The sequence below is a fragment of the Phragmites australis genome, chromosome 17, assembly GCF_958298935.1.
Source record: "Phragmites australis chromosome 17, lpPhrAust1.1, whole genome shotgun sequence".
Lineage (NCBI taxonomy): Eukaryota > Viridiplantae > Streptophyta > Magnoliopsida > Poales > Poaceae > Phragmites > Phragmites australis.
The window spans coordinates 25832589-25858719 of NC_084937.1; the positions used below are offsets into that span (position 1 = coordinate 25832589).

Here is a 26131-nt window from a genome sequence, read left to right on the forward strand (position 1 = left end):
TGTCATTGCTTTACTTCTTTGGATTCTATTAGGATGAACATCATCCTAGCGTGACAGTGTCATTTGGAGCTTCAATTCGTTTGATAAAATTTTAGGTATGTAATCCTCCCACGTAGGTTCGTCTGCAAGTCAGTGCTACCAAGCTTCACAGGAAGCTTCATTGTCGTTCCACTTACTACAGAGCAGGATGTGGCGTCATTAGAAAAAAGTCATTTTTTGGAGGTACGTAAAAAATTCCAGCATTTTCCTGCTGTAACCTTGGCGTACTATCTGTAATAGTGTGTACCATGAAAAGGGTGCGTATATCAACCACAAGCGACGATGCTGGGATATGAGCCAAAAGCAAAAGAGCAAATTAAATATCTATATAATGGACTTGTTTTTCAGCAAATGATCATAAGCGCAAATGATCAGAAGCGGTGTATCACAACAGAGAAATTTATGGTTTCCCTTCGGACTGTCCACAAACCGGCCGATCCTGAAATAGCTAAGCTCCACGCCGGCTCCGCTGCCATTCTCGCCTCCCCGTCCATGGCCATCTCGGCCAGGACCCTCCCATGGTCGGCCCCATCTTGAACCCATGACCGGAGAACCAGCACCGACGACAACGTCCTTCTAGAATGCCCCACCGAAGAAGTTGATCACAAAGTCGTCGTCGGGTGTAGTAACGAGATTGACGACTAGAACGAGTGAATATGCGTCTCAACAAATTTCTTACGAAATCGATGACATTCTCCTATTTGGATCACTTAATACACCTCAAAACTCAAACGGAAACAAAAATAGAGAGAAAATTTAACAAGAGAAAATCAAGACAACACGACTTTACGGATGGTATATGAACCATATGTTCTATTTAAGATCAATTCATATGTCTTAGCACTTGAAAGATCACAACTTGCAAAGAACACAAGAAAAGATGAACACTGAGCAACGAAACTCTCCAAGTTGATTGTCTAGAGGCAAGATAATTCAAGACCACCTCACATAACTATGTGTATACGAATTTTATACCTCTAGCAACAAAAAGAATGACCTCACAAGGTACTGAAATTTCAACCCAAAAATCAAAACGAAAATTAAATCTGAAAACCGAAAAACTTGCAAACTTATAAGGGAATCAATAGAGGAGAAACTAGAAGGAGGTGAGCATAATAACATGAAGAAAAATAAACTTCATTACAGCATAGATCAGCCATATTTTAAGTAGATTACAAAGATTTTTTCTCACAAAGTTCTCACCTAATACATTCGCTAAACACTCATCTTTCTCTCCTCTAAAACCCTAACACAAGACTATCATATGGATAACACAAGAGGCTCAAAATAACTAATTCATATCCTTCCATAACCCTACCCTTCCATTTATAGGCCTAGGAAACTTGACCTTAAATTTTCTATTTTTTTTTCCAAAATACTCCTCTCTTATAATACAATTCTACCTACCATCAATGATATTTTGATCTATTTTCTTTTCTATTCATCGGACGGTCGCGACACTTTTACAACTTAGCTTCGCCTCGACGCAAGCTTCGCGATGGTACCACGTACTCCTCTAGTCCTCCCACGATTTTAAGATCAAAACCGCAAAATCCTAGCACACTTCTTAAAGCGTGACTCCTCACTTGCTTACACATTAAGCAAACGCTCCGATATTAACACATGTACTCCATCATGCGATCCTGATCGCTGGCAAGTCTCTCCCGCTCCCGATCCTTCGGACTATCTTATCATTTGCATCGGCATCCCTTTCGTTTGACTTTGTAAATACACCGTCTTCATTCGTTTTTCATATTTTACTTAACCTCCACGTGTCCAGTTAGGATCATCTTTAACTCCATTTGACCTCAATCGTCCAGCACCAAACATTCCAGAATGATGGCGTCGATCCACCGCGCGACGGGCTCCGCCAGTGCTGCGCCGCCCGTGGACCAGTCCCTGTTGTTCGGGTCGCACGTCGAGCCACCATACATGGCGATCTTGACGAGGCCCGGGAACTCCATCGACGGCGTGTTGTAGATGATGGGGTCACCGTAGCTGGCGAACGTCGGGATTTGGGAAGCCGGCCTCCCGAGTAGATTTACGTCTACGGTACTACACTTCTGCAATCTTGGAACCCCGCATCTCCCACGGCCAGTTCGCGCCCTCGACGACCTCGGCAGCGCCGCCGTTCCTGATGGCGGCGAGGAACGCGGACTCGTCCCGTGGGTCCCATGTCGAGGTGCGGCGTGGGCGTGAGCACGCTGTAGCCGGCTTCGGCCTCTGCGAGTCGTCCCAGAGGCGGCGCACCATGGGCAGCAGGGCAGGTAGTGCGCCTGCGCGTAGGTGGAGCGGATGGCGCGGGACTCGCCGTGCGACGAGCCACGTTGGTGGAGCAGGTCGAACCGCTCCAGGAACCCCAAGCCAGATTTGGTGGCATTTTTGTTCCGAATTTGATGGCATTTTTGGCATACTTAAACCCGGAAAATCGCCAGACCCAAGCCAGCTTTTGGGCTTCTCCGATTCTCTCTGACAAGTCCGGCTTGGGCTGAGGGGGGAATCCACGGAAAAGCCGGCTGTTTGGCACGGATTCGGGCTTCTGGACTGAAGAAGCCGGCCTAGAATCAGTGCCAAACAAAGTCTAAGTCTGGAGGTGACAGATTAACATGTACAAACTAATTTTTTTCAATAAAAGAATAAAGATTATCTCACTCTCTGTATCATGATGCATATAGGCGTATGTACAAACTAATTTAAAACATGCATATAGCCTTATGTACAAACTAACTTAAAACTAGCGCGAGAGTTTCTCCAAATTTCCGTAGAAAATAGTGTTTCGTGTAAAATTCGCGTGAAATTCTTACGCTGAAATCTCGTGATCGAGAAGGCGGTGTTACTCTTCTGCATTGGGATTGACCTGTAAGTGAGCAATGACAAAAGCTACCCCCCCCCCCCCCCCCCCCCCGGGCGTTGAGCAGATTTCTGTTGGTCAGTACTGAAGCTTACGTATTGTCGCCGAAATGGATCTGTACTGCCGTGTTATCTTGGGACGCATGGGGACAAGATGCACGCTCATGGTTGCTATCTTTTCAGCTGGCGAGAGGCTGAGCATCAAGTGGTGCCGCGAGACCTCCGGCATTGGCGTCGAGGTGCTTGCCGAGAAGCGCCGCGAGCTGCGGATGCGAAGCATCGACAACATCCCCTGCCTGGAGGTAGCACCTCGATGCGTACATATCATTTTCCCTTTTGGATTCACCATCTTTTCTTAGGCTTGGCCTCTCAAAAATCAGTAAAACTTGTGCGGATTGTGCCATACCTTTGTACGACTTCTTTGCATCATATTGGGAGAACCATCATCTTCGTATCACTTGGAATTTTGTTTCATGGATCTTTTGATACGAAAATCAATGGAATAGACAGACTCGTCTATCAGTCAGTGGCTACCAAAATTTACAGGAAACTTCATTGCTTGCAAGTGTCTATTTGGATGGCTTGGGAAGGGGACACGTGTCCTTGTGTCAACCATCCTACATCAGTTGACTTGCGCTGACTTGCCAAGTTCAAGACCTGGTCAAATCAATGGCGTCCACTGTGAGTGTGAGCAAGTGGAGCCTGAGTTTCCCCTCTGGAAATTACAGCAGCATTGTCATCTCGTTACCTAGTGGCTACACAAGTTACTCCAGAAGTCCAGATCAAGCAGGCATGCGCTGTGATTCGTCAGATATTTTGTGGATATATATGCTCCAGATATGGATGGTGGATCAGCTATGACGATGCCATGCATGAAATGATAAGATCAGGATATGACTTGCCATCAAATGATAAGATCAGGATATGACCTGCACAGGAGACTTCCAAGTGTGCTGTCAGTTATGTGATAGAGATGCCGCCTAATGGGACAAGCAAAGCGTGATCAATTAGCACTAGCTTCTGCACTTGCATACGGTTTTGGATCAACAAGACATTACATCAAACTGGAAACGAAGACGAAATATGCTTTTCATAAGTGAATCAGTGATCCACTGACTCCTGCATGCACATGCTGTTCTAGCTACTTTTACTCATAGGATGGTTACAGAGCAAGATGTGACGTCAGAGATAAGCTATTTTGGAGGTATGTAAATTCCAGCATGTTCCTGCAGCAACTGCTATCCGGCAAATGGCTGAGAGGAAGGTCTCTTTCGTGTTGGATACCATGAATAGGACTAGAGGTACTTACCCTGTGTTTGGATGCCTGTATGGCTTCCATCTTGGACGAAGCGGTTCAGGACATCAGCAGATCCGATATTTGGATCAATGAATGGAATCATCTCATCTAAGATCAGGTGGTTCAAGATTTTTAGAATATTCTTCCAGATCCTGAACAAGCCGGTACCACAAGCGACGCTGCTTCGATACATGAAAGAGAAAAAAATCTGCACAATGTCCCTCCAAAGATGCACACAAGCTAGCCTTTCTCAACGAGATCAAAGCACTGCAGCCAACACCAGGGAAAAAGTGGCTCATTTTGGGGGATTTTATTGATTTATCATGCGAGGGACAAAAATAACAGAAACTTGAACTGAAACCTAATGTCACAATTTCAAGATGCGCTCAACATCTACAAGCTAAAGGAGATTCACTTGCAAAATAAAAAATACACATGGAGTAACAAACGGGAGAACCCGACCCTAGCCCGTCTCGACATAGTCTTTTGCAATGAAGCTTGGGACTTCGCTTTCGGCTCACATGTCCCTCATGCCATGTCAACCGTGTCGAACCATTGTCCACTCTTACTATCCAACCAAATTAGCCCTCCTCAACCAAAAAGCTTTAAGCTTGAGAACTTTTGGATTCAAATACCGGATATAGTAATTGGAAAATTTTACGGAACACCCAAATAACTGTGGACCAATCGTAATAAAGAAGATGACCTATTACCTCTTAGGTCACCCATAATTATTATAATTATTTTTATGTTTTTTGTTTTGGAAATTCTATTAATATCTATTAATTAGTTGCTTTTTCTTTGGAAAGTTTTGGTATGGATTTTGGTACGGTGCGGTCACAGTTCAACGTGATGGGTGGTTACCGGATTTGGCTCCCAACGGATTTTGGTACGTCACGAAGTTTTGTTACGTTTTGTTCAACGTGATGGATGAGTTTAAAAAAATGTACTGGTTCGGTTTGTACAGATGAACCTGCATCGGATTTTGATACGGTTACAAAGTTTTGGTACGGTTGGTTAAACGTGATGGTTAAGTTAACAAAAAAAAACCGTACTGGTTCATATGTATCACGTACTGGTTTATGTGTACATAACACGTACTGATTTATGTGTACACAACAACGTGATGGTTCAGTTAAAAAGAAAAAAGAAAACACATGCTGGCTCATGTGTACCACTTGGACGTGTGCATGTTCGGAAGGTTCGTATGAGCACACACGTGATAGGATGTACACATATGGATGTACTAACTGCACACGTTGACTAAATTTTGTGATTGGAATTTCCTTCATAATTTATAGGCGGCATGACTAATCTCTAATTATTAAATTTGGAAAGACAACATGTGATGATTCATAGGGTGTATACCACACACGATAGCATGTACGAAATTTTAGTGTTACCATACATGTGACATAGCTAAATCCAACGATCTATAAAAAATTTAAAGGACGTGAACTTTTCATTAGGCGTCCTATACGAAATTTGAAAGAACTGATAATATGATAGTGTACCACACAATATGTGAATGTAATAATTGTTTTAGCATGCGTATGGTGTTGTTCCTACCTAACAACGCAATCATCAAGTAACGTGGTAGAGTGCACCATTGAACTTGAGAATGTGACGTGAAGCGTGACAATGCAGCACCATGTAATGTGGGAACGTGAAAAATATGTTAGCGCTCATAAGGTATAGTTCCGACTAGATAGCACGCTAATTGAGTTATACTTAATTCGAGGTATCTCTCAAGGTTACGCGATACTGCAAATATTGTACTGGACCATTGTACCCCTGGTGAACCTGCAGTCTACACTATTAACGTAAGTGAGGGGTACGATCTAATCATCACATGTGATATACCTGTTGTACTTAGAGTGAAGTATCCGCGAAAGGAGGGGTCGACGAAGCGGAAGAAAGAATGCCAACTTGACTAACGAAAACATTGGTGAGAGTCCAATATCTCGAAAACCCAAGGTTTCCTCCGCAAGGTTCATCCATGGAGGGTGAGTTAGGGCCAAAGATCAGGCCAAAAGGCGTAGTCGATGGACAACAGGTCAATATTCCTATACTACCCCTTGTTGGTACGGAGGGACGGAGGATGCTAGGTTAGCCGAAAGATGGTTATAGGTTTAAGGACACAAGGTGACCCTGCTTTTTCAGGGAACGAAGGGGTAGAGAAAATGTCTCGAGTCAAGGTCCGAGTACCAAGCGCTGCAACGCTGAAGTACGAGCCCCGTGGACTAGCCATTGCTTCTCCACGAGGCTCATACCGTTTATATAATTTTTATTCAAATAATAACTTCAGAAATACGATGCTCGTTTTCGTGTGACTTCGTGATGTGTCTTGATTGAAGTCATAGTTATGCAAACGCTAGAACCCATGATTGTTTAATTGTGACATGTTCTTTGTTGATTTATTTCTTTGAATGTTAAAGTTAGAAAATCCATGCGAATCGAGCGTAGCTCGGTTGGTGAGCGCTCCCGATGAGGACGCCACCCGCTCGGGCTCGAACCCGTGGCGTTGTACCTCCTCCTTTGTGAATCGCCAGTACGTCCTGGCATATACTTCAAAAAAAAAAAAGTTGGAAAATCCATCTAATACAAGGCAGGTCCACATGTCGGTGACATTTTAAATGTGTATATTTGTAGTTCAAATACTTAACTTCAGAAATACCATACAAATAAGGCGGGCCCACACGTCGATGAGATATTATAAAAAAATTTGTCAATATATACAGCCCCGAAACAAAGTAGTAATACAACCCATATCGGTAGTCCAGCCCATTTGAAGTGGGCTAGACTCCTAATCAGCCCACTTCAAGTACTATTACACAAAGTAGTATTATAGCCCAATCTAATAAGTACCCTAATCAGCAAACGCCTCCCCAGTGACCATCTGCTCGAGACCTCGTCGCCCACCGTCACGCCGCCACGGAGCCACACCGCCACCCGCACCCGCCGAACCCTAGCCTCACAGTCGAGGGGGCCTTGATCCCGTCGCCGAGGCAGTGGTCGGCATCGGCGTCAGCGTCGGGGTCGACGTTGACTCTGTTGGACGCGGAGTCGACCGAGCGGCACTTGGAGGGGTCCCGGAGCGAGCGCGAGCGCTGCAGCGCGAGGAGGTCCCGCATCAGCGTGGTCGAGAACGACGCGGATGACCCCGACGCTGAGCTCCTCCACCCGGACACACCCGTCCGTGCTGGTCCTCCCCAACGGCCCTGTCCCTGTCAGTCCTCCTCGAGGTGAGGAACCGAAGGTAAATCGATCTCCATGACCCATTCTTTCACTTTTTACTTGAAAATTTATCTCAATCCCATTGAATTTTCCCTCTGTCGTATTCGTAGGTCTGGGGCAGACTTTGTCGGTCGCCGCACCCATCTTGTGTGCGCCTGGTGATCCCAACGGTGCCGCCTCCTCTAGCCCTGGCTTGGTATCCCCTCGTTCCCTTCTTCACGTTTAGATTTGCATTCACAGTCCAATGACATTTGTAGTTAAATGTGATTTCCGTTGTCTGTGTTGATATCTACAATTGGCACTCTGATAGTTTCAGTTCGATCATGTTTAAACAGTGGAATAGCCGGGTAATTAAGCATTTGTTTAATTATTTTGTTTGGTTCATGATTGACTACTAGGCGTGTTAATTAGTAAATATGATAGATTCATGAGCTGTTTAAAGGAGAAGCAAAGCATTAACAAGGCCGAATAATTAAGGTGAATATTATTTAGTAATTGATTCTGCTAATATTTAGTTGTTTAGGCTGTAGCTAGCAACCATTCCTGAATTGATATATGGATGAACAGTTAGTCATTGATGTGGAACAGTACAAATCAAATACTGATCTCATGGTGATGCTTTAGATTGCATGATTGTTTCATCTTTGGTCATATTAGGCGTATTATTTTTGTTATCTTTTGTCTTTAATCACTTCATCTGCGTGCACACAAATCTAAGAACAAATTTGAAATTAGAGTGATCTAAATCAATGTTGGTTGCTTTTCTTTAGTAGGTAACAGTAATCATTCAACATGTCGTACCATAGTCAAGATGGGAATGTGGTAAACCAGACACTTGAAGATTTAGCCGAGTACGAAGATATCATTCAGAGGACCTTTAGATCTGAGGATGAGGGATATGAGTTTTTCAATAGTTTTGCCAGGAATAAAGGCTTTAGTTTAAGGAAGGGCAATGTTAGATACTCAGGAAACAAAGAAGATATAACATGTCGCCAGTTTATCTGCTCGAAACAAGGTACCAGACAACCAAAATTCTTCAATATAGCAAATAGGACAAGGAGGCCACGCCCATTGACATGATTCAGATGTCTTGTTGAGATAGTAATTAAAAATAACCCTAGGATAAACCTGTGGTATGTACACAAGTACATCGATACACACAACCATGAGTTGGCAACATCAAATGAAGTAGGGTTTTCGTTTTCGCACCGTAAAATCACAGAGCATCAGAAAAAAGAAATCATAGCATACCAGACTGCGGGTCTTAGGAAATATCAAATTATGGATGTTATGGAGCAGCAGTATGGAGGCTACCATAATGTCGGTCATGCCCTTAGGGATGTGTATAACTTTTCGTATTTGAATAAAAAGGGGAAGATTGCAGATGGTGATGCAAACATAGTGTTGCTGTAACACCCTGTGTTTAGCATATTGTATAATTACAGAATTAGCTCCAAATTAAAACTTTTTAAGGATAATTAAGTAAGCTAGTACATGTACAGGGATGTGTATGTATGCCAGTGCATACACCTTCATACATGTTGGAGGTATTGAGTTGACTAGTTGTTCCAAAGTTTACCAGTGCAAATTCTAGCATGATCACTGCATTAGGTTGACTGTCATGCATTATTGGATTTTATGATTCTTTGTGTGGAGGTTTGAATTGAATGTCTCTCAATTCAAACCTACTCTTAGACTCTGATCAGCTTAAATCAAATTATCTCCAAGCTCAGAGATCCAGATTAAATCAACTCCAAATAAATAATTGAAGTTGATCTTAATCCAAAGTCTAGTTCCAAATTCAAATTTCCAAATTGAATTATTCCAAAGATATGTTTGATTCTCTTTCTCTTTTTCTCTCTTTCTTTTTCTCCTCCAAATTCTCAGTGGGCCGGTTCTCTTTTCTTTCTTTCCACAGCCTAAACCGGCCTCTTTCCCTCTTTCTTTTGGGTGCGGCCCACGCCGGCGCCCGCGGCCCACCCGGCCGCCCTCCTCCCCTCCCGCGCACCTGGGCCGTCTCACGGCCCAGCTTCGCGCGCGCCCAGCCGAAGGCGCCTCTGGCCATGCCGCCTTCTCTGATGCCGACCCCGCTACCGCGCGTCGACCATCGCCGCACGCCCCTCTTCCCTCTCCTCTCTCCATTCTCTCCCCGCCAACGCTGCAGGCCACGTCGCCGGCCGCCGCTCTTCGCGGGACAGCTCCGCCCCGAGCCCATGCCTCTCCCTTCTCTCTGCCCCTGCCCCGGCCACTGCGCTGGCGCCACAGTACGCGTGCTGGCGGTAGCCTGCCGCGCGTCGGCCGACCACAGGCCACCGCCACCGCGTCGCGTGCCTCGCTGCACTCCACTGCTCGCCGTCGACTTGCGGTGGACACCCGCGCCCGCTCGCATGTCCCTCGCCCTCGCCTTAGTGCCGCCTCCCCTCCCAGCTATAAATAGCAGGCCAGCGCTCCCTCCTTATCCCTTTCACCACATCCGCCACCGCCGCCCCGTTTCTCGCCTCGCCACTGCTCGCCGTCGACCATACGCCATCGCCGACGAGCTGCCGAGGAGGACCTTAAGCCGACGTTGCCCGCGTGCCACCATCCGTTGGCCCGGAAAGCTCGACGGGAGCTGCCTTCACGCGAAGCCCGAGCCGCCGTCATTCGTCGTCCCCACCGCCGACCGCAGCCGCCGGTTGCCACCGTCCGACCTCACTGGTGAGCCCCCTAGCCTCCCTAGAGTCCCTAGGCTAGCTAAGTAGGCCACCCCATGCGCCAATTTGGCTGATAGCCGCACGCCGACGTGTTTGTGGTTCCGCCACCGCGTCTGGTCGCCGCCGGCGCGTGCGTATGAGTAGTGTGGTCACCGACCATCGTGCCATGTGTTAAAGAGGCTCAATGCCTCTTTTTCTTGCAGGTTGGCCCCTTTCCCGTACAGGGGAGGTGCCGCCCGTTTCTCTCCGCGCTTTGTTCCCCCTCCGGCGATGAACTGGCATCGTTTCCGCCACCGGCTGCCGTCGAGGTGCCCCCTGCCGAGTCCGCCCGTTCTCAAAGTTGGCCGGCGTGCCTTCGTTGTTGTGAAGCTTTGGCCGGAACACTTTTTCGGCGAGCTCTCTGGTGCGCACCGCCGCAAGATTGCTCGCCGCCGGCCAAACTTCTCCCTCTCCACCGTCCGCTCGCGTAGGCACGCGCGCACGCCCGCGCGCACGCCAAACTGGCCAACGGGCCGTGGCCTGGCTTGGCCAGACCGGCCTCGGCTCGGCCCAACGGCCGTCTCGGCCCGTGCACCGCTAGCTCAGCCCAAGCAGCCAACCGCCAGCGGGCCAGGCCTCAGCAGGCCGGCCCAGCTCCAGTAGCCCATTTAGCAGCCAGCCCAAATACTCTGTACGCCGCACTGTGCGAGCCCATTACTGTAGATCCAGGCCCGGCCCATCCAGGCCCGGGTGGAGCCCAAGTGGGCCCCACCTGGTCACTGTTCATATGGGCCCCTTTCACTGTTCGGTGGGCCCCACCCATGAATAGTGTCTTTCTAAATTTTCTAGATTTAAATCTTCTGAGAGCCGTAACTTCTCTGTTCTGGCTCCAATTTCGGCAATTCTTTCGCCGAAATTCATCGAAAATCAAGATCTACTCATTGGTCACCTCGTGGTGTTCGTTAAGACTTGTTTGGCTTTTCAATGGGTGTTGATCGATTTTTCTTTAGTTTAGCCATATTGATAGTAGTTGTGAATTACAGAGGAGCAAGAGCAAGAACAAGGACATTTGTTTTGCGAGATCTGTGCTGGGATTATTCGGGCTGAGGAGGATCCTGACTTTGACCAAAATCAAGAGGAGAACTCCGGAGAAGGCAAGTCCTATTTTCCTTGATCATATTGAACCTATGTTTTTCGATAATCTACATGCTCAACTAAAACTGGGAATACTACTGCATGTGCTATGTATTACGCTTTTGCAAATGTTGTAGTAGTTAATCCTATCAACACTTGCCATGCCATAACTAACTTCACCCAGAATACATATCACCCTAGGATTACCTATTGTTATCTATATTAACGATGGAAAACGTCTTGACATCTAGCATGCTTAGGATTGAATACGTCTCCTCAGAGACGTCGCTTTTAAACTGCATCTCCTCGGAGGTGACAAATTACCATTATCCAGTATTAAAGTCATATGCCATGAATCTTGATGGATATGAATTCCGTGACAGATGTGAGATCCTTGATAGTGTGTGGGATATGGTGGGAGATGTGTGAAAACTGGTGAAAACTGTTTTGGCGGGGGCAGGTAGAGTAGTCCTCTGTGGGAGGGGATGCTCTTGGGGGCATGTGGTATTGTAGGAATACTCGTGCTGGGAGATGCCCACCCTGACCGCTTAAGGACCGAGTCATTGCGGCCCGTCTAGCCTAGCCACTACGTACAACCATGCGTCCTGTATGGGCAGGACTTGACTTTCCTTTCACTGGACTGGGTCGGACATCATACCAGGAGGCTGAGAGCAACGAGCAGGCAAGTACTATCCTGTCCCGTATGCTTGGGGGTTTCTAGTACCGGCCAAGGCTTAAAAAGGGATGCTGGCCTTCGGAAGCATGCAGCTCTGGTACTTGGGCGTGTCTCGTGGAAAAGCCCGGCAGGAAAGGTGTTATGGAGGGTCTCGGTATGATTCGCTCCCCTGCATGCAACAGTGGGAGGCTGAGCATATCGCATGGGTAAAGTTGTACAACCTCTGCAGAGTGTAAAACTATTCGAATAGCCGTGTCCACGGTCATGGACATGCGAAAGCAGCAATCGCGTTGACTAGACTCAGGGTGCGTGTGTCTTGATGAGTGAGTGTGTGGACTAGATGTCCGTATGTTAATGTTCCTGGCTCGATCCGCCAGAAGATGTGTGGTACTAGAGGTACACCAGTTGTGATAAAAGGGACTGCGGAGTGAGGTATAGCCCCTCCCAGGACCGAAAACCCCCAGATAAAGCTTGTTACTGGTTTTGGACTATTAAAACGGTTTTAAAGATAATCATTGATGATACAATTGAATACCTGCATAAATTGCTTTACGCTAAAACTATTCCGTAAAGCCTAATCCTTGAAATACTTCATTATGCATCTATCAAACCTTTGAAAGTAATATAGGGCTTGCTGAGTACCTTTTGTACTCACTCTTGTTGTCATTCAGATGAAGAAGATAATGCCGACTTTGCTGGGGGCGAAGCCGGAGACGAAGAGTAGTCTAAGTGTCGTGTTCGCACCCTCGCTGCTTGTGGCTTGGGTCCTTTTTCCGCTGTGCTTTTCATGAAGGCCGCTAAGCCATATTTGTAAGAGACAATATGGTTTGTAACTTAAAGTACACTGTACGTTAATGTATTGAACGAAGTTTGACTGTGATACTACAACTGTTGTACTGTGCGTATCAGCTACGTAATCCAGGGACTGATACAGGAGGCACAGGAGATCCCGGCAACGCGGGTCTTACAGTTGCAATATATGAAACGAAGGCAACTTGAGGATTCTGAATTCTTCTTCCAGTATCAGACTAATTGTGATGGTTGCTTGCTAATTATGTTCTGGTGTGATGCGCAGTCTCGCCTAGATTACTAAGCTTTTGGGGATTTGGTTATTTTGACAGCACATACCACAAATAGGTACAACATGCCATTTGTTCCATTTGTAGGTCTGAATCATCATCGCAGCACTACGATATTTGCTTGTGGCATTGTTTCCCATGAAAATGTAGAATCATATGAATGGTTACTATGCACTCTTTTAACAGCAATGTACCAGAAGGAACCTAGGTCCATAATAACTGATGTCGATCGTGCAATGCGAAGGGCTGTAAGAGTAGTTTTTCCTAACACTGCTCATCGTTTGTGTGCTTGACATATTGAGAGGAATGCAATTCGCTATCTTCATCATTACATGATTTCTGCATTTAGGAAGCTAATTTACATGCGTCATAGTCCAAAAACATTTAAGGCGAAGTGGAAAAGGTTCATCAAGGAGCACAAGATTGGTAAGCGCCATAAGTGTCGCAGGTGGCTGTCAAAGATGTACAAAATCAGAAAGTTGTGGGCATCTAGTTATTTAAAGAATAAATATTTCTTGGGTACACAGAGCAACCAGCGAAGTGAAAGCTTAAATTCTCGACTTCACAAGCACCTGGATAGGAAAATGACGCTATATGATATGGTTGAGCATTATTTCCATTGTGTTTCTCGTATTAGAAGAAATGAGTCTGAGCTGGATTGTATTGCATCACAGTATATCCTAGTTGCTACTACAGAACACCAAGTTTTGGAAATATCAGTTGCTAACTGTTTCACTCCGGCAATTTTTCATTTCGTACAGAAGGAAATTGAAAGGACATCAAATTATGAGATTGTGGAAATATTGGATACTGATGTTTGCACCAAATACATCATCGCGGCAAGAGAGGGCAGCAAGGTCTTTGATGTTGACTGAGATGATGAGGTGACCCTTGCAAATGTTAGATGCAGCTGCTTGAAATTCGAGTGCGAAGGAATACCCTGTTGCCATACCTACTGTTCTTTCGATACAACTTTAACATATATAGGCTTTGCAGGTAATGAAACTGATAGATGTGTGTATTATCACCCCGATGAGAGTGAATAAGTTATTTTGTGTCTGTATGTTGATGACATACTGATTTTTTGGATAAATCTTGATGTGATTAATGAGGTCGGGTCTTATTTGTCTCAAAAATTTGATATGAAATATCTCGAAGAGGCTAATGTGATATTAAACATCAAGTTGATCAAGTGTGAGAATGTGATTATATTTTTGTATCTCATTATGTGGCAAAGGTTCTAAGCCACTTTGGCTACATGGACAACAAGACCTCTCCAACACCTTATAATTCTACCTTAATACTTCGAAAAAAGAATAAAACAATTGTTACGGACCAACTGAGATACTATCAGATTATTGGATCACTCATATACTTAGCTAGTGCTACAAGGTCTAATATTTCATTTTTTATGTAATCAAATTAAGTCGGTTTACTTCTAACTCAGGTAATGATCATTGGCGTGCGCTTGAGTTAGTCACGCAATACTTGTTAAGTACTATGGATTAATGACTTCACTATACTGAGTGCACATTAGTACTGGAAGGTTATATTGATTCAAATTGGATATCCGATACTGATAAGATGACCATACGTGAATATATATTCATTCTTGGTGGTGCTGCTGTCTTATGGAGGTCTTGCAAATATATCATATTAACGAGGACAACCATAGAAACAGAACTCACATTGTTAGATACAACCACTGTTGAGCCCTTAATGAATTTGCCAATGGTTGAAAAACCGATACCGTCTATCCTTATGAAATGTGATAATCAAATGGTTATTGTCAAAGTGAACGGTTCTAAGGGCAACATAAAATCTTGAAGACATGTAAAGGGAAGATTGAAAAACTCTGGAGTGATAGACTCAGATTATATCCAAACAGCTAAGAATCTAGCAAATCCCTTTACAAAGGGATTATCATGGAATATGATAGATAATACATCGAAGAAGATGTGTATGAGATCCATATAAGTTATACTATAGTGGTAACCCAACCTATGTAATCGAAAATCCTGTGAATTAGTACCTGTGAAGAACAAGTTGTTAGTTAACTGAAGGAGAATATTATACAACCCACTCCAATGAAGATGCAATAGTATCAGAATCTATAAGGTAGGTTGGCTATTGCCTTAATGTATTCTATTAGCTTTAATTAACAACGATGTTGTCCTATAGAGTATTCTTGAAAGAGCACACCTATACGAGTCTGATTGTTGGTCGCAGTATGTGAGACTTGGGTAATCTATAATAAGCTCATGAAAAGATCAAGCAATATGACTTATATGCTCCACCCGAGGGGTAACATACTGGCAGCTAAATATCAATTATGGGTTTAAGTGAACTTGTTTGCACAAAACTTGCAATTCAAGACATAATCTATTAGTCAAGTTATGAATGAGTGTATCAAAACACCGGTATATTGAACAGTATTAGGAACAGACAAATCTTTATGAGACTTTGAGATCTAGTGAGGGATTGTTATGTTATATGGGCTAGGCCCATTTTATTTTGAGAATAATTCCTAATAAATCTTAAAGGCCCGTTAAGAAAATGGATATGGTGGATTTGGTCCCACATTGTTAGTGAAGGTGGAGGGAGATCAACTTAAAAAAGAGTTGTGTCCTCCATCCCTTAACACATATGGATGAGAGGACTAGAAGGTCACACGTGTGCTTGTTTGCCTTGCCAGCCAGTATGGTCCATTCCGGTCTCTAGAACCCGTCGTCATTGGATCATACAATGAGAGAGGACAAATAAGGTTTTCGGGAAGCACTCCTTGCGGCTATTTGTGATTTGCTTCCTCGTCTCTATCAACTGCTTGCGATATGCTTCTTGTTCGTCGTCGCCTTCTGATCCTCATCATGAGGACATTCACTACGATTAATCTTCTTTTAAACAAGTTTCTCATGCCATGCGGTACTCTGTTGTTTCTGTTACTGGGTATAGTAGAGATGTATAGTTCTGTTATATACACGTTTAGTTTATACTTTTGCTGCATAATAATAATGGTACATCATTTATTGTTTATGATTCATTTAGAAACTTAATTAAATATAAAAGTGTGCTTTTATCCAATAAAACATGCATCTACAACTGAATGAAATTGAACTGACAGCTTTTGGTACACATGCAGAGCATATGCACTTCATTATTACAAATCTCAAGAACCCGTAAGGACGAAGGAAAAGTTGCACAATGCAATGTTCACTAGATTACTCTAAACAAACTAATTGCCATATGAAACATTTTGACACCATCATGAAAGAGCGAGCTTATATGAAGAAGATCATTCTCAAGATGATTGAAGATATGATCTCAAAGTAGAGCATGGTGTTCATCGGCCTTGATCTCCGGAATCCTTGAGGTTTCCCTTCGGATTGTCCACAAACCGGCCGATCCTGAAGTGCTCCAGCTCCACACCGGCCTCCGCCGCCGTTCTCGCCTCCCCGTCCATGGCCATCTCGGCCAGGATCCTCCCAACGGCCGGCCCCATCTTGAACCCGTGGCCGGAGAACCCTGCGCCGACGACGACGTCTTTCCCAAACGCCCCGCCCAGGAAGTCGATCACGTAGTCCTCATCGGGGGTCATGGAGTACATGCACGACTGCCGGATGACGGGCCCGCCGGCGGTGTCGACGTGCGCCGGCATGACGGCGTCGATCCACCGCGCCAGGGGATCCACCAGCGCGGCGCTCCCCGTGGACCAGTCCCTGCTGTCCGGGTCGCACGGCGGGCCACCGTGCATAGCGATCTTGATCAGGCCCGGGAACTCCATCGACGGCGTGCTGTAGATGTAGGGGTCGCCGTAGCTGGCGAACGTCGGGAAGCCGGCCTCTGTGGTGAGCTCGCGCTCGCGGCCGGGCTTCGCCTTCCAGTAGCAGATGAGCGTGTGCACCGGCTGCACCGGCTGCACCGGCAGGTCCATGCCGGTTACTGACTTGACTAGCTTGCTCGTCCAGGCGCCGACCGTTACGATGCACTTGGCGGCATGGAACTCCTCTCCACTTGATGCCTTCACCACGATTGATCCTTCTCCTGAGCAAAATTGTATAAATTAGTTGATGGATCTCACTTCATCTATATGATTTTACTAAGGGGAAAAAAGGAATTGCGAGTAGCCTCTCCTCAACCAGTTCGATAGCATGCACCATGGGTGACGGGCGGGAAATGCAACTCCGCATTTTTTTGCGTATGCACGATCTATTTCAGCCATTATTCTTTTTATATGATACTTATTTATCTGTTTATTATCTTATCTATCATATAATTTTTTTCACATATCTCTTCAGTACAAATCTTAACGCAAATAAACGGTTTTAATAAGATTTTCGTCCACAAGAATTAGTGGAATTTTTCTTGTTTGTGACGGGCAAACTAACCTGGGTTCAACTCCTCTCTCTTTCATAAAATTGTTGGACGGATGGGACGTTTCTCCCTTCCAATCTCGTTTCATTTGTTGAGAAAATGAATCACGCAAATTACAAGGCTATGCGATTTGCGATGAGCGTCGTAGTAGGTAGTTTTCAAATCCTCAATGCACTTTTAAATTTGATCGTCCCCTTGTTTCATCTAGTTTAAATTTAAAAGTACTCCTCGTTGTGAACGTGGTTAGTAAATTAGATGTAAAATGAATGGTAGGACCAACTTTGTCTGTACGCAAGGTCGAGAGCTGACGCAACTCTTGCAGCTTGGCAGTGGCTCTGTGGCTCACACGCAGGAGCCGAATGCTTCCAAGAGAATCAGTTCGGGGGAGGAAGAAGACACGAGACGACGTGCGAGCTCACCTCGCTTCGTGACGTCGACCACCTCCGTCCTGTCCCTCACGACGGCGCCCTTCTTGACGGCGAGCGCCTGGAACATGGCCACCGCTTTGGTCGCCTTCAGCACCCCGCCGATCTCGCTCGCCGCCGCCGTCCACCCGTCGGGCACCCTGAACACCCCTTCCCACGGGCATGCCGCGCCGTCGACCACCTCGACGGCGCCGCCGTTCCTGATGGCGGCGAGGAGCGCGGGCTCGTCCCGCGGGCCCAGGTCGAGGTGCGGCGTGGGCGTGAGCACGCGGTACCCGGCGTCGGCCTGGGCGTCGTCCCAGAGGCGCCGCGCCAGGCGCACCATGGGCGGGTAGTGCGCCTGCGGGTAGGTGGCGCGGATGGTGCGGGACTCGCCGTGCGACGAGCCGCGGTGGTGTAGCAGGTCGAACCGCTCCAGGAGCAGCACGCGCGCGCCGCGGGAGGACACCGCGTACGCCGCGCAGCTGCCCATGATGCCCGCGCCCACCACGATCACGTCGAAGCGGCCGGGAGCCTCGGGCCCGGACGCTGCCATGGCGCTAGCTCGCTCCGCGCTACTGTGCGTCTAAGCCTGGAGACGTGCCAGTGAGTAGCAGGCTTATGAGACTAGAGAGAGACCGACGCTCTGGTCCGTATTTAAGGGGGAGAGAGAGAGCCTAATTAGTGGAGTATTAGGGGCTGTTTGATAGAGTTTTAGAAGTTGATTTTGTTCTAGAATCAACGAGAGCGTTACCAAATGTTCTGCTGTAGAATTGATTCTGCGTTAGAATCAGAGAGAATCGCTTACACATTTTGTACTGTGAGGTGAGAATCGAAAAATCTAGCTTACACCGATTCTCTTTAATTTTAACACAATCTTCTCTCAGGAATCACTTTCACCATTAACGTACCAAACGATTTCACAAATAAAATCATATTCACCACATAATCTACTTCTTCTACAGAATCACTTTCCAACACACAATCAGAAGGTTGAAGAACTTTACCAACCGATCCCTTAGCTTCAGCACCCAACCATCCCTATCGATTATTCAAAAATTCATTTAAGCGCATTTTGCAGGGTTGCTTAGCAGCATCAAGAGGACAACTAAATATAATTCAACATGTGCAAACTAACTTAGAACTCGTTTGGAGCACGATAATTCCTCTCAATTGCGGTAGAAAATAGACTGTTTCTCGTGCAACTCATGAGAAATTCTTACAGTCCAAGGCTCCGACAAGTTACGTTACTCCTCTCGATCCCTGTGGGATTGAGCTGTAAAAAGTTAGCAGTTTGAGAACTGACAAAAGCTAGACCTCTTGGAGCTGACTAGGATTCTGTTGGCCAGTACTGAAGCCAACGTATGCTCACTGAACTGGATCTGTACTGCTATGTTATCTTGGGACGCATGGGGACAAGATGCACGCTCATGGCCTGCTACCTTCTCAGCCGCTTATCTTTTGTCGCCGAGAGAAAGAGAGTACGTGCACTTGTACCATGCACGGTCCACAACGCACACACATGAACACTACGACGGCATGTGTAAGCAGCGTAGCTTTTTGTTAGTGTAGTAGTTTTTGCTTAACACTCTCATCGCCGGGCATGCCCGTTAAGAGCGATGGGCAAAGAACTCGGAACATATCTGTTGTTCGCCGGCTGCTCATGGGCGAGAAAAATCTAGCAGGCATGTGAATTAGGGAGCTCTATCTGTGCCTGCAGCCGGTTGTGAACTTAGCGTTTCATCTTTGGACCCACTTATCATATGACTACACGGGTAAATGGGCGACACAGACACATATAGCCTTACCCATACTTTGCTCGTTTGCCCATCGGGCATAGCTACTTGGCCACGAACGTGTGTATGAGCAGAGAACAAGGAACATACCTGACTCCATTAGGATATTTGTCGGTGGGTAAACAGGTTAGAAGGCACAATTGCCATCCCTCGTCTCGACCGATATGAGTTTTGATCAAGAGTGCGGGACAATAGAAGTGACCAATGGTTTGGAGTTCTATGTAGATGAATGAATGGCTTTCCCAATTAAGCTTTGTATGACATAACTTCGAGGGCAAACTGGTCAATATTAGAAACTAAATAACTAAAAAAACAAAGAAATAGCTTATTTGGATGGTTTCCAAATATACCTACATTTCGATAGATCTCGATCTGGTGGTCTCACCACTCCCTCCCCTTTCTATATATTGCATCTCCTCCTCCTCCTTCCTCCTCTACTCTAATCCTACCGCTATAGCCGCCGCTTCCTACATCGAGGCACAACATATTCTTCTTGAGGTGTTGTTGCCTTTGCACTTCCCCCACTATTTATTCTCGTTGTTGACCATTGCTCAAAATCATAACATCCTGATATCTCATCACACTGTTTGTTATCCATTTCTCACTTCTTCGCCTTTAGATCCATATTCACCCAATCTATCTTGGGGGCATAGAGAATCATACAAGCATGACATATAGCAAAAACCTATATATCAAAAAAAAATAGTTTAGTTAAAAAGAAGTGTGGTTTCATTGTATTTACTTTTATAAATTTGACTTTACTATCGGGTTATAAATTTCATAGATACTCGTCTCTATGCCTGTTCATAATATCTTGTTCTCAGAGATTCGTAAAATCGACTCCAATTCTCTCCCTCACCCTATATTAGATCTTCCTAGGCAGTTCATGACCATTAAGAACTATTCCACATCACCTGTCCCTGAAAGTTAAATGAATTAGTGATGCGTACGATACATAGCTTCTACATCGCCCTGCCGTTGATGTTCGATCGGACGGTGCAGAGCGTGCGCTCCGCCCCGGCAGTTGCCGTAACTACCTGCGTGCGATACATAGCTTCTACACCAGTAGGGTTTTAGCTTAACCGTCCAGGTCCAACCCCCATGGAAATCTTCCCCACCCCGTCCGGCGCCGGCGGTGCCGCCGCCGCCGCTTCCTCTTCTTCCTCTTCCTCCTCGACGCCCTCCCCTTCCACCAAGCGCCCGACCACCACGCTCCGTCTGCTCTGCCCCTCCGGCCGCGCCGCCGCGCTCCGCCCCTCTCGGGACCTCCACGTGGACCAGCCCCCCGTGGGGGACGAGGCCGTGCTCACCATCTCCGGGCCGGACGCCCCCGCCGCGGCGGTGAGGGCGTGGGAGCGCGTGGTGGTCCACAGGGTCGGGGGCGACGAGGCGGGGGAGGGGGAGGATGAGCGGGAGGTGTCGGGTGCCGTGGGCTGCCGGATGCTGGCGGCCGGCGGGCAGGTGGGTTGCGTGCTGGGGAAGGGCGGGAAGACGGTGGAGCGGATGAGGCAGGAGAGCGGTGCCCAAATCAGGGTGTTCCGGAACAGGGAGCAGCTGCCCCCCTGCGCTGCGCCGGGGGACGAGCTCATCCATGTACGCCTTTCTAGGTCCTTCTTGATGTAGCATTGGTCCTTTGACGCTGCTTGGGTGAACAGTTTCATAAATTTTTCTCGGCGTGCCAGTGTGGTTAGCTAGAAACTTGGAATGCCGTATCTCGTGAATGCGCTTGTGTGCTTCTATTGGTTGCAGTATTGGCGGAAATATTGACGCTTCCTTCTGAATCAGAACATGATCTAAAGTTCTGCATTGCGATAGGATAGAATCTTGAAAATACAATACTTTTAGTGTATGGTAATATTGATAATATATAGCAGGATAAGCTCTGTGCCATTCTTGTAAGTTATTTGCGGTGACGTTGCAGGTCCTGGTATTTCTTTATGTTGAAGTTTATCTGCGCAAATGAACAAATTAGTTTGAAATGAGCGAACTTGGTTAGTGTTCCCTGCTTTGTACTTTGCCCTCAGGTAATTTAGTAGTTGGGCACATATTTCGTTCAAACCAACATGGGAGGTTGTATATTTCTGTTGCAGAGATGCCGAGTTCATAATGACTGAATCCCATCCCTCTGATTATGAAACTCATAGCTCTGATTGTGAAACTTTCGTCAATCAGAATCTTGCAATATTAAAGCTACTTAAGGGGCGATGTTTGGAACAGAGGGATTTCTCAATGGAATTTTGGGATTCCTAGGGACTTGAATCCAAAAAAAACCTTACTTAAACTGGCCTGTTTGTGAATTGCATGCTATATTTCACTGCTGATAGCTTTCATAGTTCGTGTTTATCATTATATGGGTCTGTTTAATCTTTCCCTTGGATATATAATCTTTAAAATTCAAGTCGTTCTGACATGATAACTTTTTCTTGTTAGATAAGTGGGAGTTTTTCTCAAGTACGGAAAGCACTGTTAGCAGTTTCAACCTGCCTCCAAGATAATCCTAGGCCAGACACAAGCAATATTCCAATGGGAAGATCATTTGGGCCTCCAGGTGGTGGAACTGGTTGTCCCCCTGGCATCGATCCTCACTCTCAAAGAAACTATTTACCACCACACATGCCTGATTACCACACAAGGAATTATTCAAGTAATGCTGGTGCCCCTGGTCCTAGATTCTTTTTTGAACAAGAGATAGTGTTCAGAATGATAATTCTCAATGACATGGTGGGCAGCATAATTGGAAAAGGTGGTTCCACTATCCGTGCATTACAAAGTGAAACTGGTGCTTCTATTAAGATTATAGAGCCTATTGCTGATTCAGATGAGTGTATTGTTGCGATATCTGCACGTGAGGTGTGTCTATGGACCTGAAAAGATTTTCTCCTGTTTCTTTCAAGTGATGAAAAAGCTTTGTTTTCCTTGTGGGGAACATGATTTTTTATGCTAATCTATTATATGAATCTGTTTCTCTGCGAGCGCTGACATGGCAGTCAATGTGTAGCTAGTTGACTGCTGCCTCTATATCCTCTCAACTTTTATTGGGAATTTGGGATTGATTTTGACCTAAGAATTATATTTTCTGCTTTCTGGAATACTGGTTGATGGATTTGTATTTCTTGGTGCAGAATTCTGACATGATGCATTCTCCAGCTCAGGACGCAGTGCTCCGGGTGCACTCTAGGATCTCAGAGGTATCTATGGATAGAAGTTCTGCAGCTACTGCAAGGCTTCTAGTTCCATCACAGCATATCGGCTGCCTGCTAGGCAAAGGTGGATCAATTATTGCAGAGATGAGAAAGATAACAGGAGCTAGCATCCGAATTTTTGGGAATGAACAAATTCCGAGATGTGCACAACGAAATGATGAGATGGTTCAGGTATACAACAGCTACCACCCGGTTTCGCTTTCATCTTTGTTTTGATTTCTTAGTAGTAATGCTGTACTCTGTGTATGCTATGCTACAATGGTCTCTAAGTTTGATGACCTTTTGAAAGTTTCACTGATATGCATGGAAGCTACTCAGTGCACCTGGTGAGAGTGTGATTCTTTTTCCAATTCTAGTCGTGTAGTGAAAATGCAAATTTAGATAACTAAGAATGGCTGATGTAATGTCAATCAACTCTGATCTGATTCAAACCACATTGAATGGATTGTCTATTCTGCTCTTTTTTCCTTTACCTGGCTTGAGGTGAATATCATTTACTAGCAATGAGTTTCACAGCTAAGAATTTAAGGTGTTCAAAGTGATCATTTGTAGTAAAACTGGGAAAGAACAGCATGTGTCAACTTCAAGTTGTATTAGAAAAGAAAATTCCCAGTGGTTGATATCTAGAACCATTTTAATGGAAAATGAATACACAGGGTTCAAAGCGAACTGCAGAGAATCTTTGTCACGTGAAGTTTTAGAGAAAAAAGCCACCACTTCGAAATGATAAACAGTTAAACATTGTTGAATCAATCAGTTTTCTTAAGTTGGTTACTTGAAATGTCCCTTTAAAGAAAAATGTACTTGATTATTCATAGCTGTGCTTGATCAAATGATCAGATACTAAACAAATAAATACATAATAATCTAAAAGGGAAATATAATTCGTTGAATGAGGATTTTTGAGCAGATGCATTGGAAATCGTCACTTCTGGAGTACTTTTTACAGGTCATTGGTAGCTTCCAATCCATTCAGGATGCATTGATTCATATCACTGGAAGGATTAGGGACATCATCATTCCCAAGCCACATGGCCCACACCCCAGTGGAGGCATGCCTCCATATCCACCTGTTGGAAACATCCCTCTTCACCAACCCAGACAAGAACCACCTCCGCCACATACTAGTGGGGGCATGCCTCCATATCCTATGCATTCTTTCAGAGCTGATGCTCCTATGGTTCCCTTTGAAACGGGTGATCATCGGCCACCTCCCTCACATTCAATGGAACATATGGCTGCTGATAGGATGGCATACTCGCATGGTTGTGAACAAGGAGGTCCTCGGCCTTTTCTAGAACAGCCATCACCAAGAACCTGGGCTCCTGAGGTAAGCTGCATACAATTACTCCCTCTGTTCAGAAATAGTAAACTTATTTTTTTAGGCTCGGTCTTTAAAGTTGGATTTTGACTAAGGTTTTCTCACCAAATATATCATTTATATCCACAAAACCTATATAGTGTGAAATCATTTTGAATTGTGAACCTAGTTGTATAATTTTTATACACTAGATATTCTTATAATTTGATTAAATGTTAGGTCAAAGTATGCAAAGTTTGATTTTTCTAAAAAGAAATACACCTACTATTTCTGAACGGAAGGAGTATTTATTTGTTGATAAGGGGGCAAATACAAGGGGGCTAGTGTTTAAAAGTAACCTTAAGTTCTTTAGCATGTTTGTTAGTTGCATAGTGTTCACGAATGTCTCCTTTGCAAATTTCTGATGTGTGCAACTTAATTTGGAAGGGCTGCTGTCAGAGTTTGTTAAATTTTGTACTGGGCTGTTAGTATTGCATCACATTTCATTCTGGTTTAGGGTCTGTGTACTGGTTGAGTTGCTTATAATCAAGTCCCTTTTCCTGTGCAGGCACCAAAGTCAAACAGTGAAGCTCCAAGAAACATGCCTGATGTGGTACCAATCACAGATTTCAGAAAGGGAGCAGTAACAGGGTAAGTTAAATGCCAAGTGTTTTACTCAAGTTTATTTCTTTCCTTTTGTATTAGTCCTTACACTTATGTCTAAAAACTAGGATTTCTAAATATCCTAAAGACTTTGAAATGTTCGTATTAGAACCTATGTGGAAGAAGGCTTGAAGCCATAGATAAATCTGTATCAGTGCCATCTTTAAACCAAAAAAGGGGGGAAAAACTGAATGCAGATTCTCTTCAAGAAAAGGTTATGACATTATTCTGATTTATCCTTATCAACAGTGAAAACCAAGTGGCTACACCAACAAGTACAACAACTGAAGTTGTTATTCCTTGCAAGTATATAAGCTTTGTTTGTGGAACCAATGGCAGTGATCTTGCTGAGATAAAAAAGGTACTTACTCTCTTCTTTTATTTATCTAACATTCAGTTAACCTATTCTTCTCTTGTTGTCTTGTGCTCATCAAGGCAGCAAGGATATGCCATCGTTCTTGACTTACTATCATCGAGTGAAAACCCTTGTTACCATGTCGGTTTATCCTTTTGCAAGAATGTAGTCCATGCACACCACTTATTCATATATGATATATGTCTATAGATTGTAGTCACTTAAAATAGTGCTCGTGAAATCTTGATATTTTTGGCTCTGTAGACCCAAACAAACCTATCAACATCTTGTGCTATTTTTTTGGTATTGCAGTTCATTTTCGAGTATTCACAGTCCTAATTCTCTCGGTAATGTTTACCTTTCAGATGTCAGGTGCTTCAATTACAGTCCATGATCCGAAACCTGGCGATACAAACTCAATGGTTGTTATATGTGGGGACCCTGAACAAACTAAGATGGCACAGAGCCTGATTCACGCGTTCATCTTCTGCGGTCTGTATCAAACCTGATTTGTGGTGATTATACACCATCATGATTCTTGATTCCCATGAGAAATGGAGAATTTGTCTCCTGACAGGATGTACGTGTACCATTGCAGCCGGGATGGCTGCGGGTACAGCTGATGCATGCGTTGCAGAAACAACACCAGTGTACATTGTTGTAGTCTTGTGGTTTTGGTAAATTAGGCAAATTATCTTTTACTAGTACAAAGATTTGTCATGGCCTCATGGTCATTCATCATCTCTTCCCTGGAAGTTGCGTTGTATGATTGAGACGCAATTTCCAGGCAATGCCATCGGTGGACTGTGGTCACAGTTACAGCTGCACTTTGTGCTGGCATGACTTGTCTTGATGTGCCAGAGACGGCCAGAGTCAACCACTCCTCGAGATTCACGTTACTGAATATGGCCCAGGACAGGCCGTTTAAGGTTTCCTTCCTCACGACTTACAACAAGGACATGTCAGTGAACTGTTTTCCAGGAGGAAACAGAAAAGCAAATGGTACGGTTTCAGTGTCATTCTCATTGTCATTGAGCTACAAGTCGAGGTGTCAT

General features: G+C 45.1%; 2 protein-coding genes and 1 pseudogene across 3 annotated transcripts; 1 reads left to right on the forward strand and 2 right to left on the reverse strand.

The window, feature by feature from the left end:
* Positions 1 to 1998: 1998 nt before the first annotated feature.
* LOC133897020 (probable sarcosine oxidase) lies at positions 1999 to 4289 on the reverse strand (annotated as a pseudogene).
* An 11785-nt stretch (positions 4290 to 16074) lies between these two features.
* Positions 16075 to 18392, reverse strand: LOC133897899 (probable sarcosine oxidase). Its single transcript, XM_062338727.1, has 2 exons — positions 17775 to 18392; positions 16075 to 17025 (listed from the first exon to the last, which is right to left on the reverse strand). The coding sequence occupies exons 1-2, from the start codon at positions 18313 to 18315 to the stop codon at positions 16325 to 16327; spliced, it is 1242 nt and encodes a 413-aa protein (XP_062194711.1). The 5' UTR covers positions 18316 to 18392; the 3' UTR covers positions 16075 to 16324.
* A 2225-nt stretch (positions 18393 to 20617) lies between these two features.
* On the forward strand, positions 20618 to 25903 carry LOC133897555 (KH domain-containing protein HEN4-like). Of its 2 annotated transcripts, none has more exons than XM_062338320.1 (7): positions 20618 to 21148; positions 21986 to 22298; positions 22703 to 22929; positions 23708 to 24088; positions 24627 to 24709; positions 24971 to 25082; positions 25442 to 25903. In XM_062338320.1, exons 1-7 carry the CDS (start codon positions 20657 to 20659, stop codon positions 25583 to 25585), a joined length of 1752 nt encoding a protein of 583 aa, XP_062194304.1. In that variant the 5' UTR covers positions 20618 to 20656; the 3' UTR covers positions 25586 to 25903. The 2 variants fall into 2 exon arrangements, with proteins under 2 accessions (XP_062194304.1, XP_062194303.1); XM_062338319.1 differs by having other exon boundaries at positions 20619 to 21148; positions 21986 to 22405; positions 22678 to 22929.
* Positions 25904 to 26131: the final 228 nt, after the last annotated feature.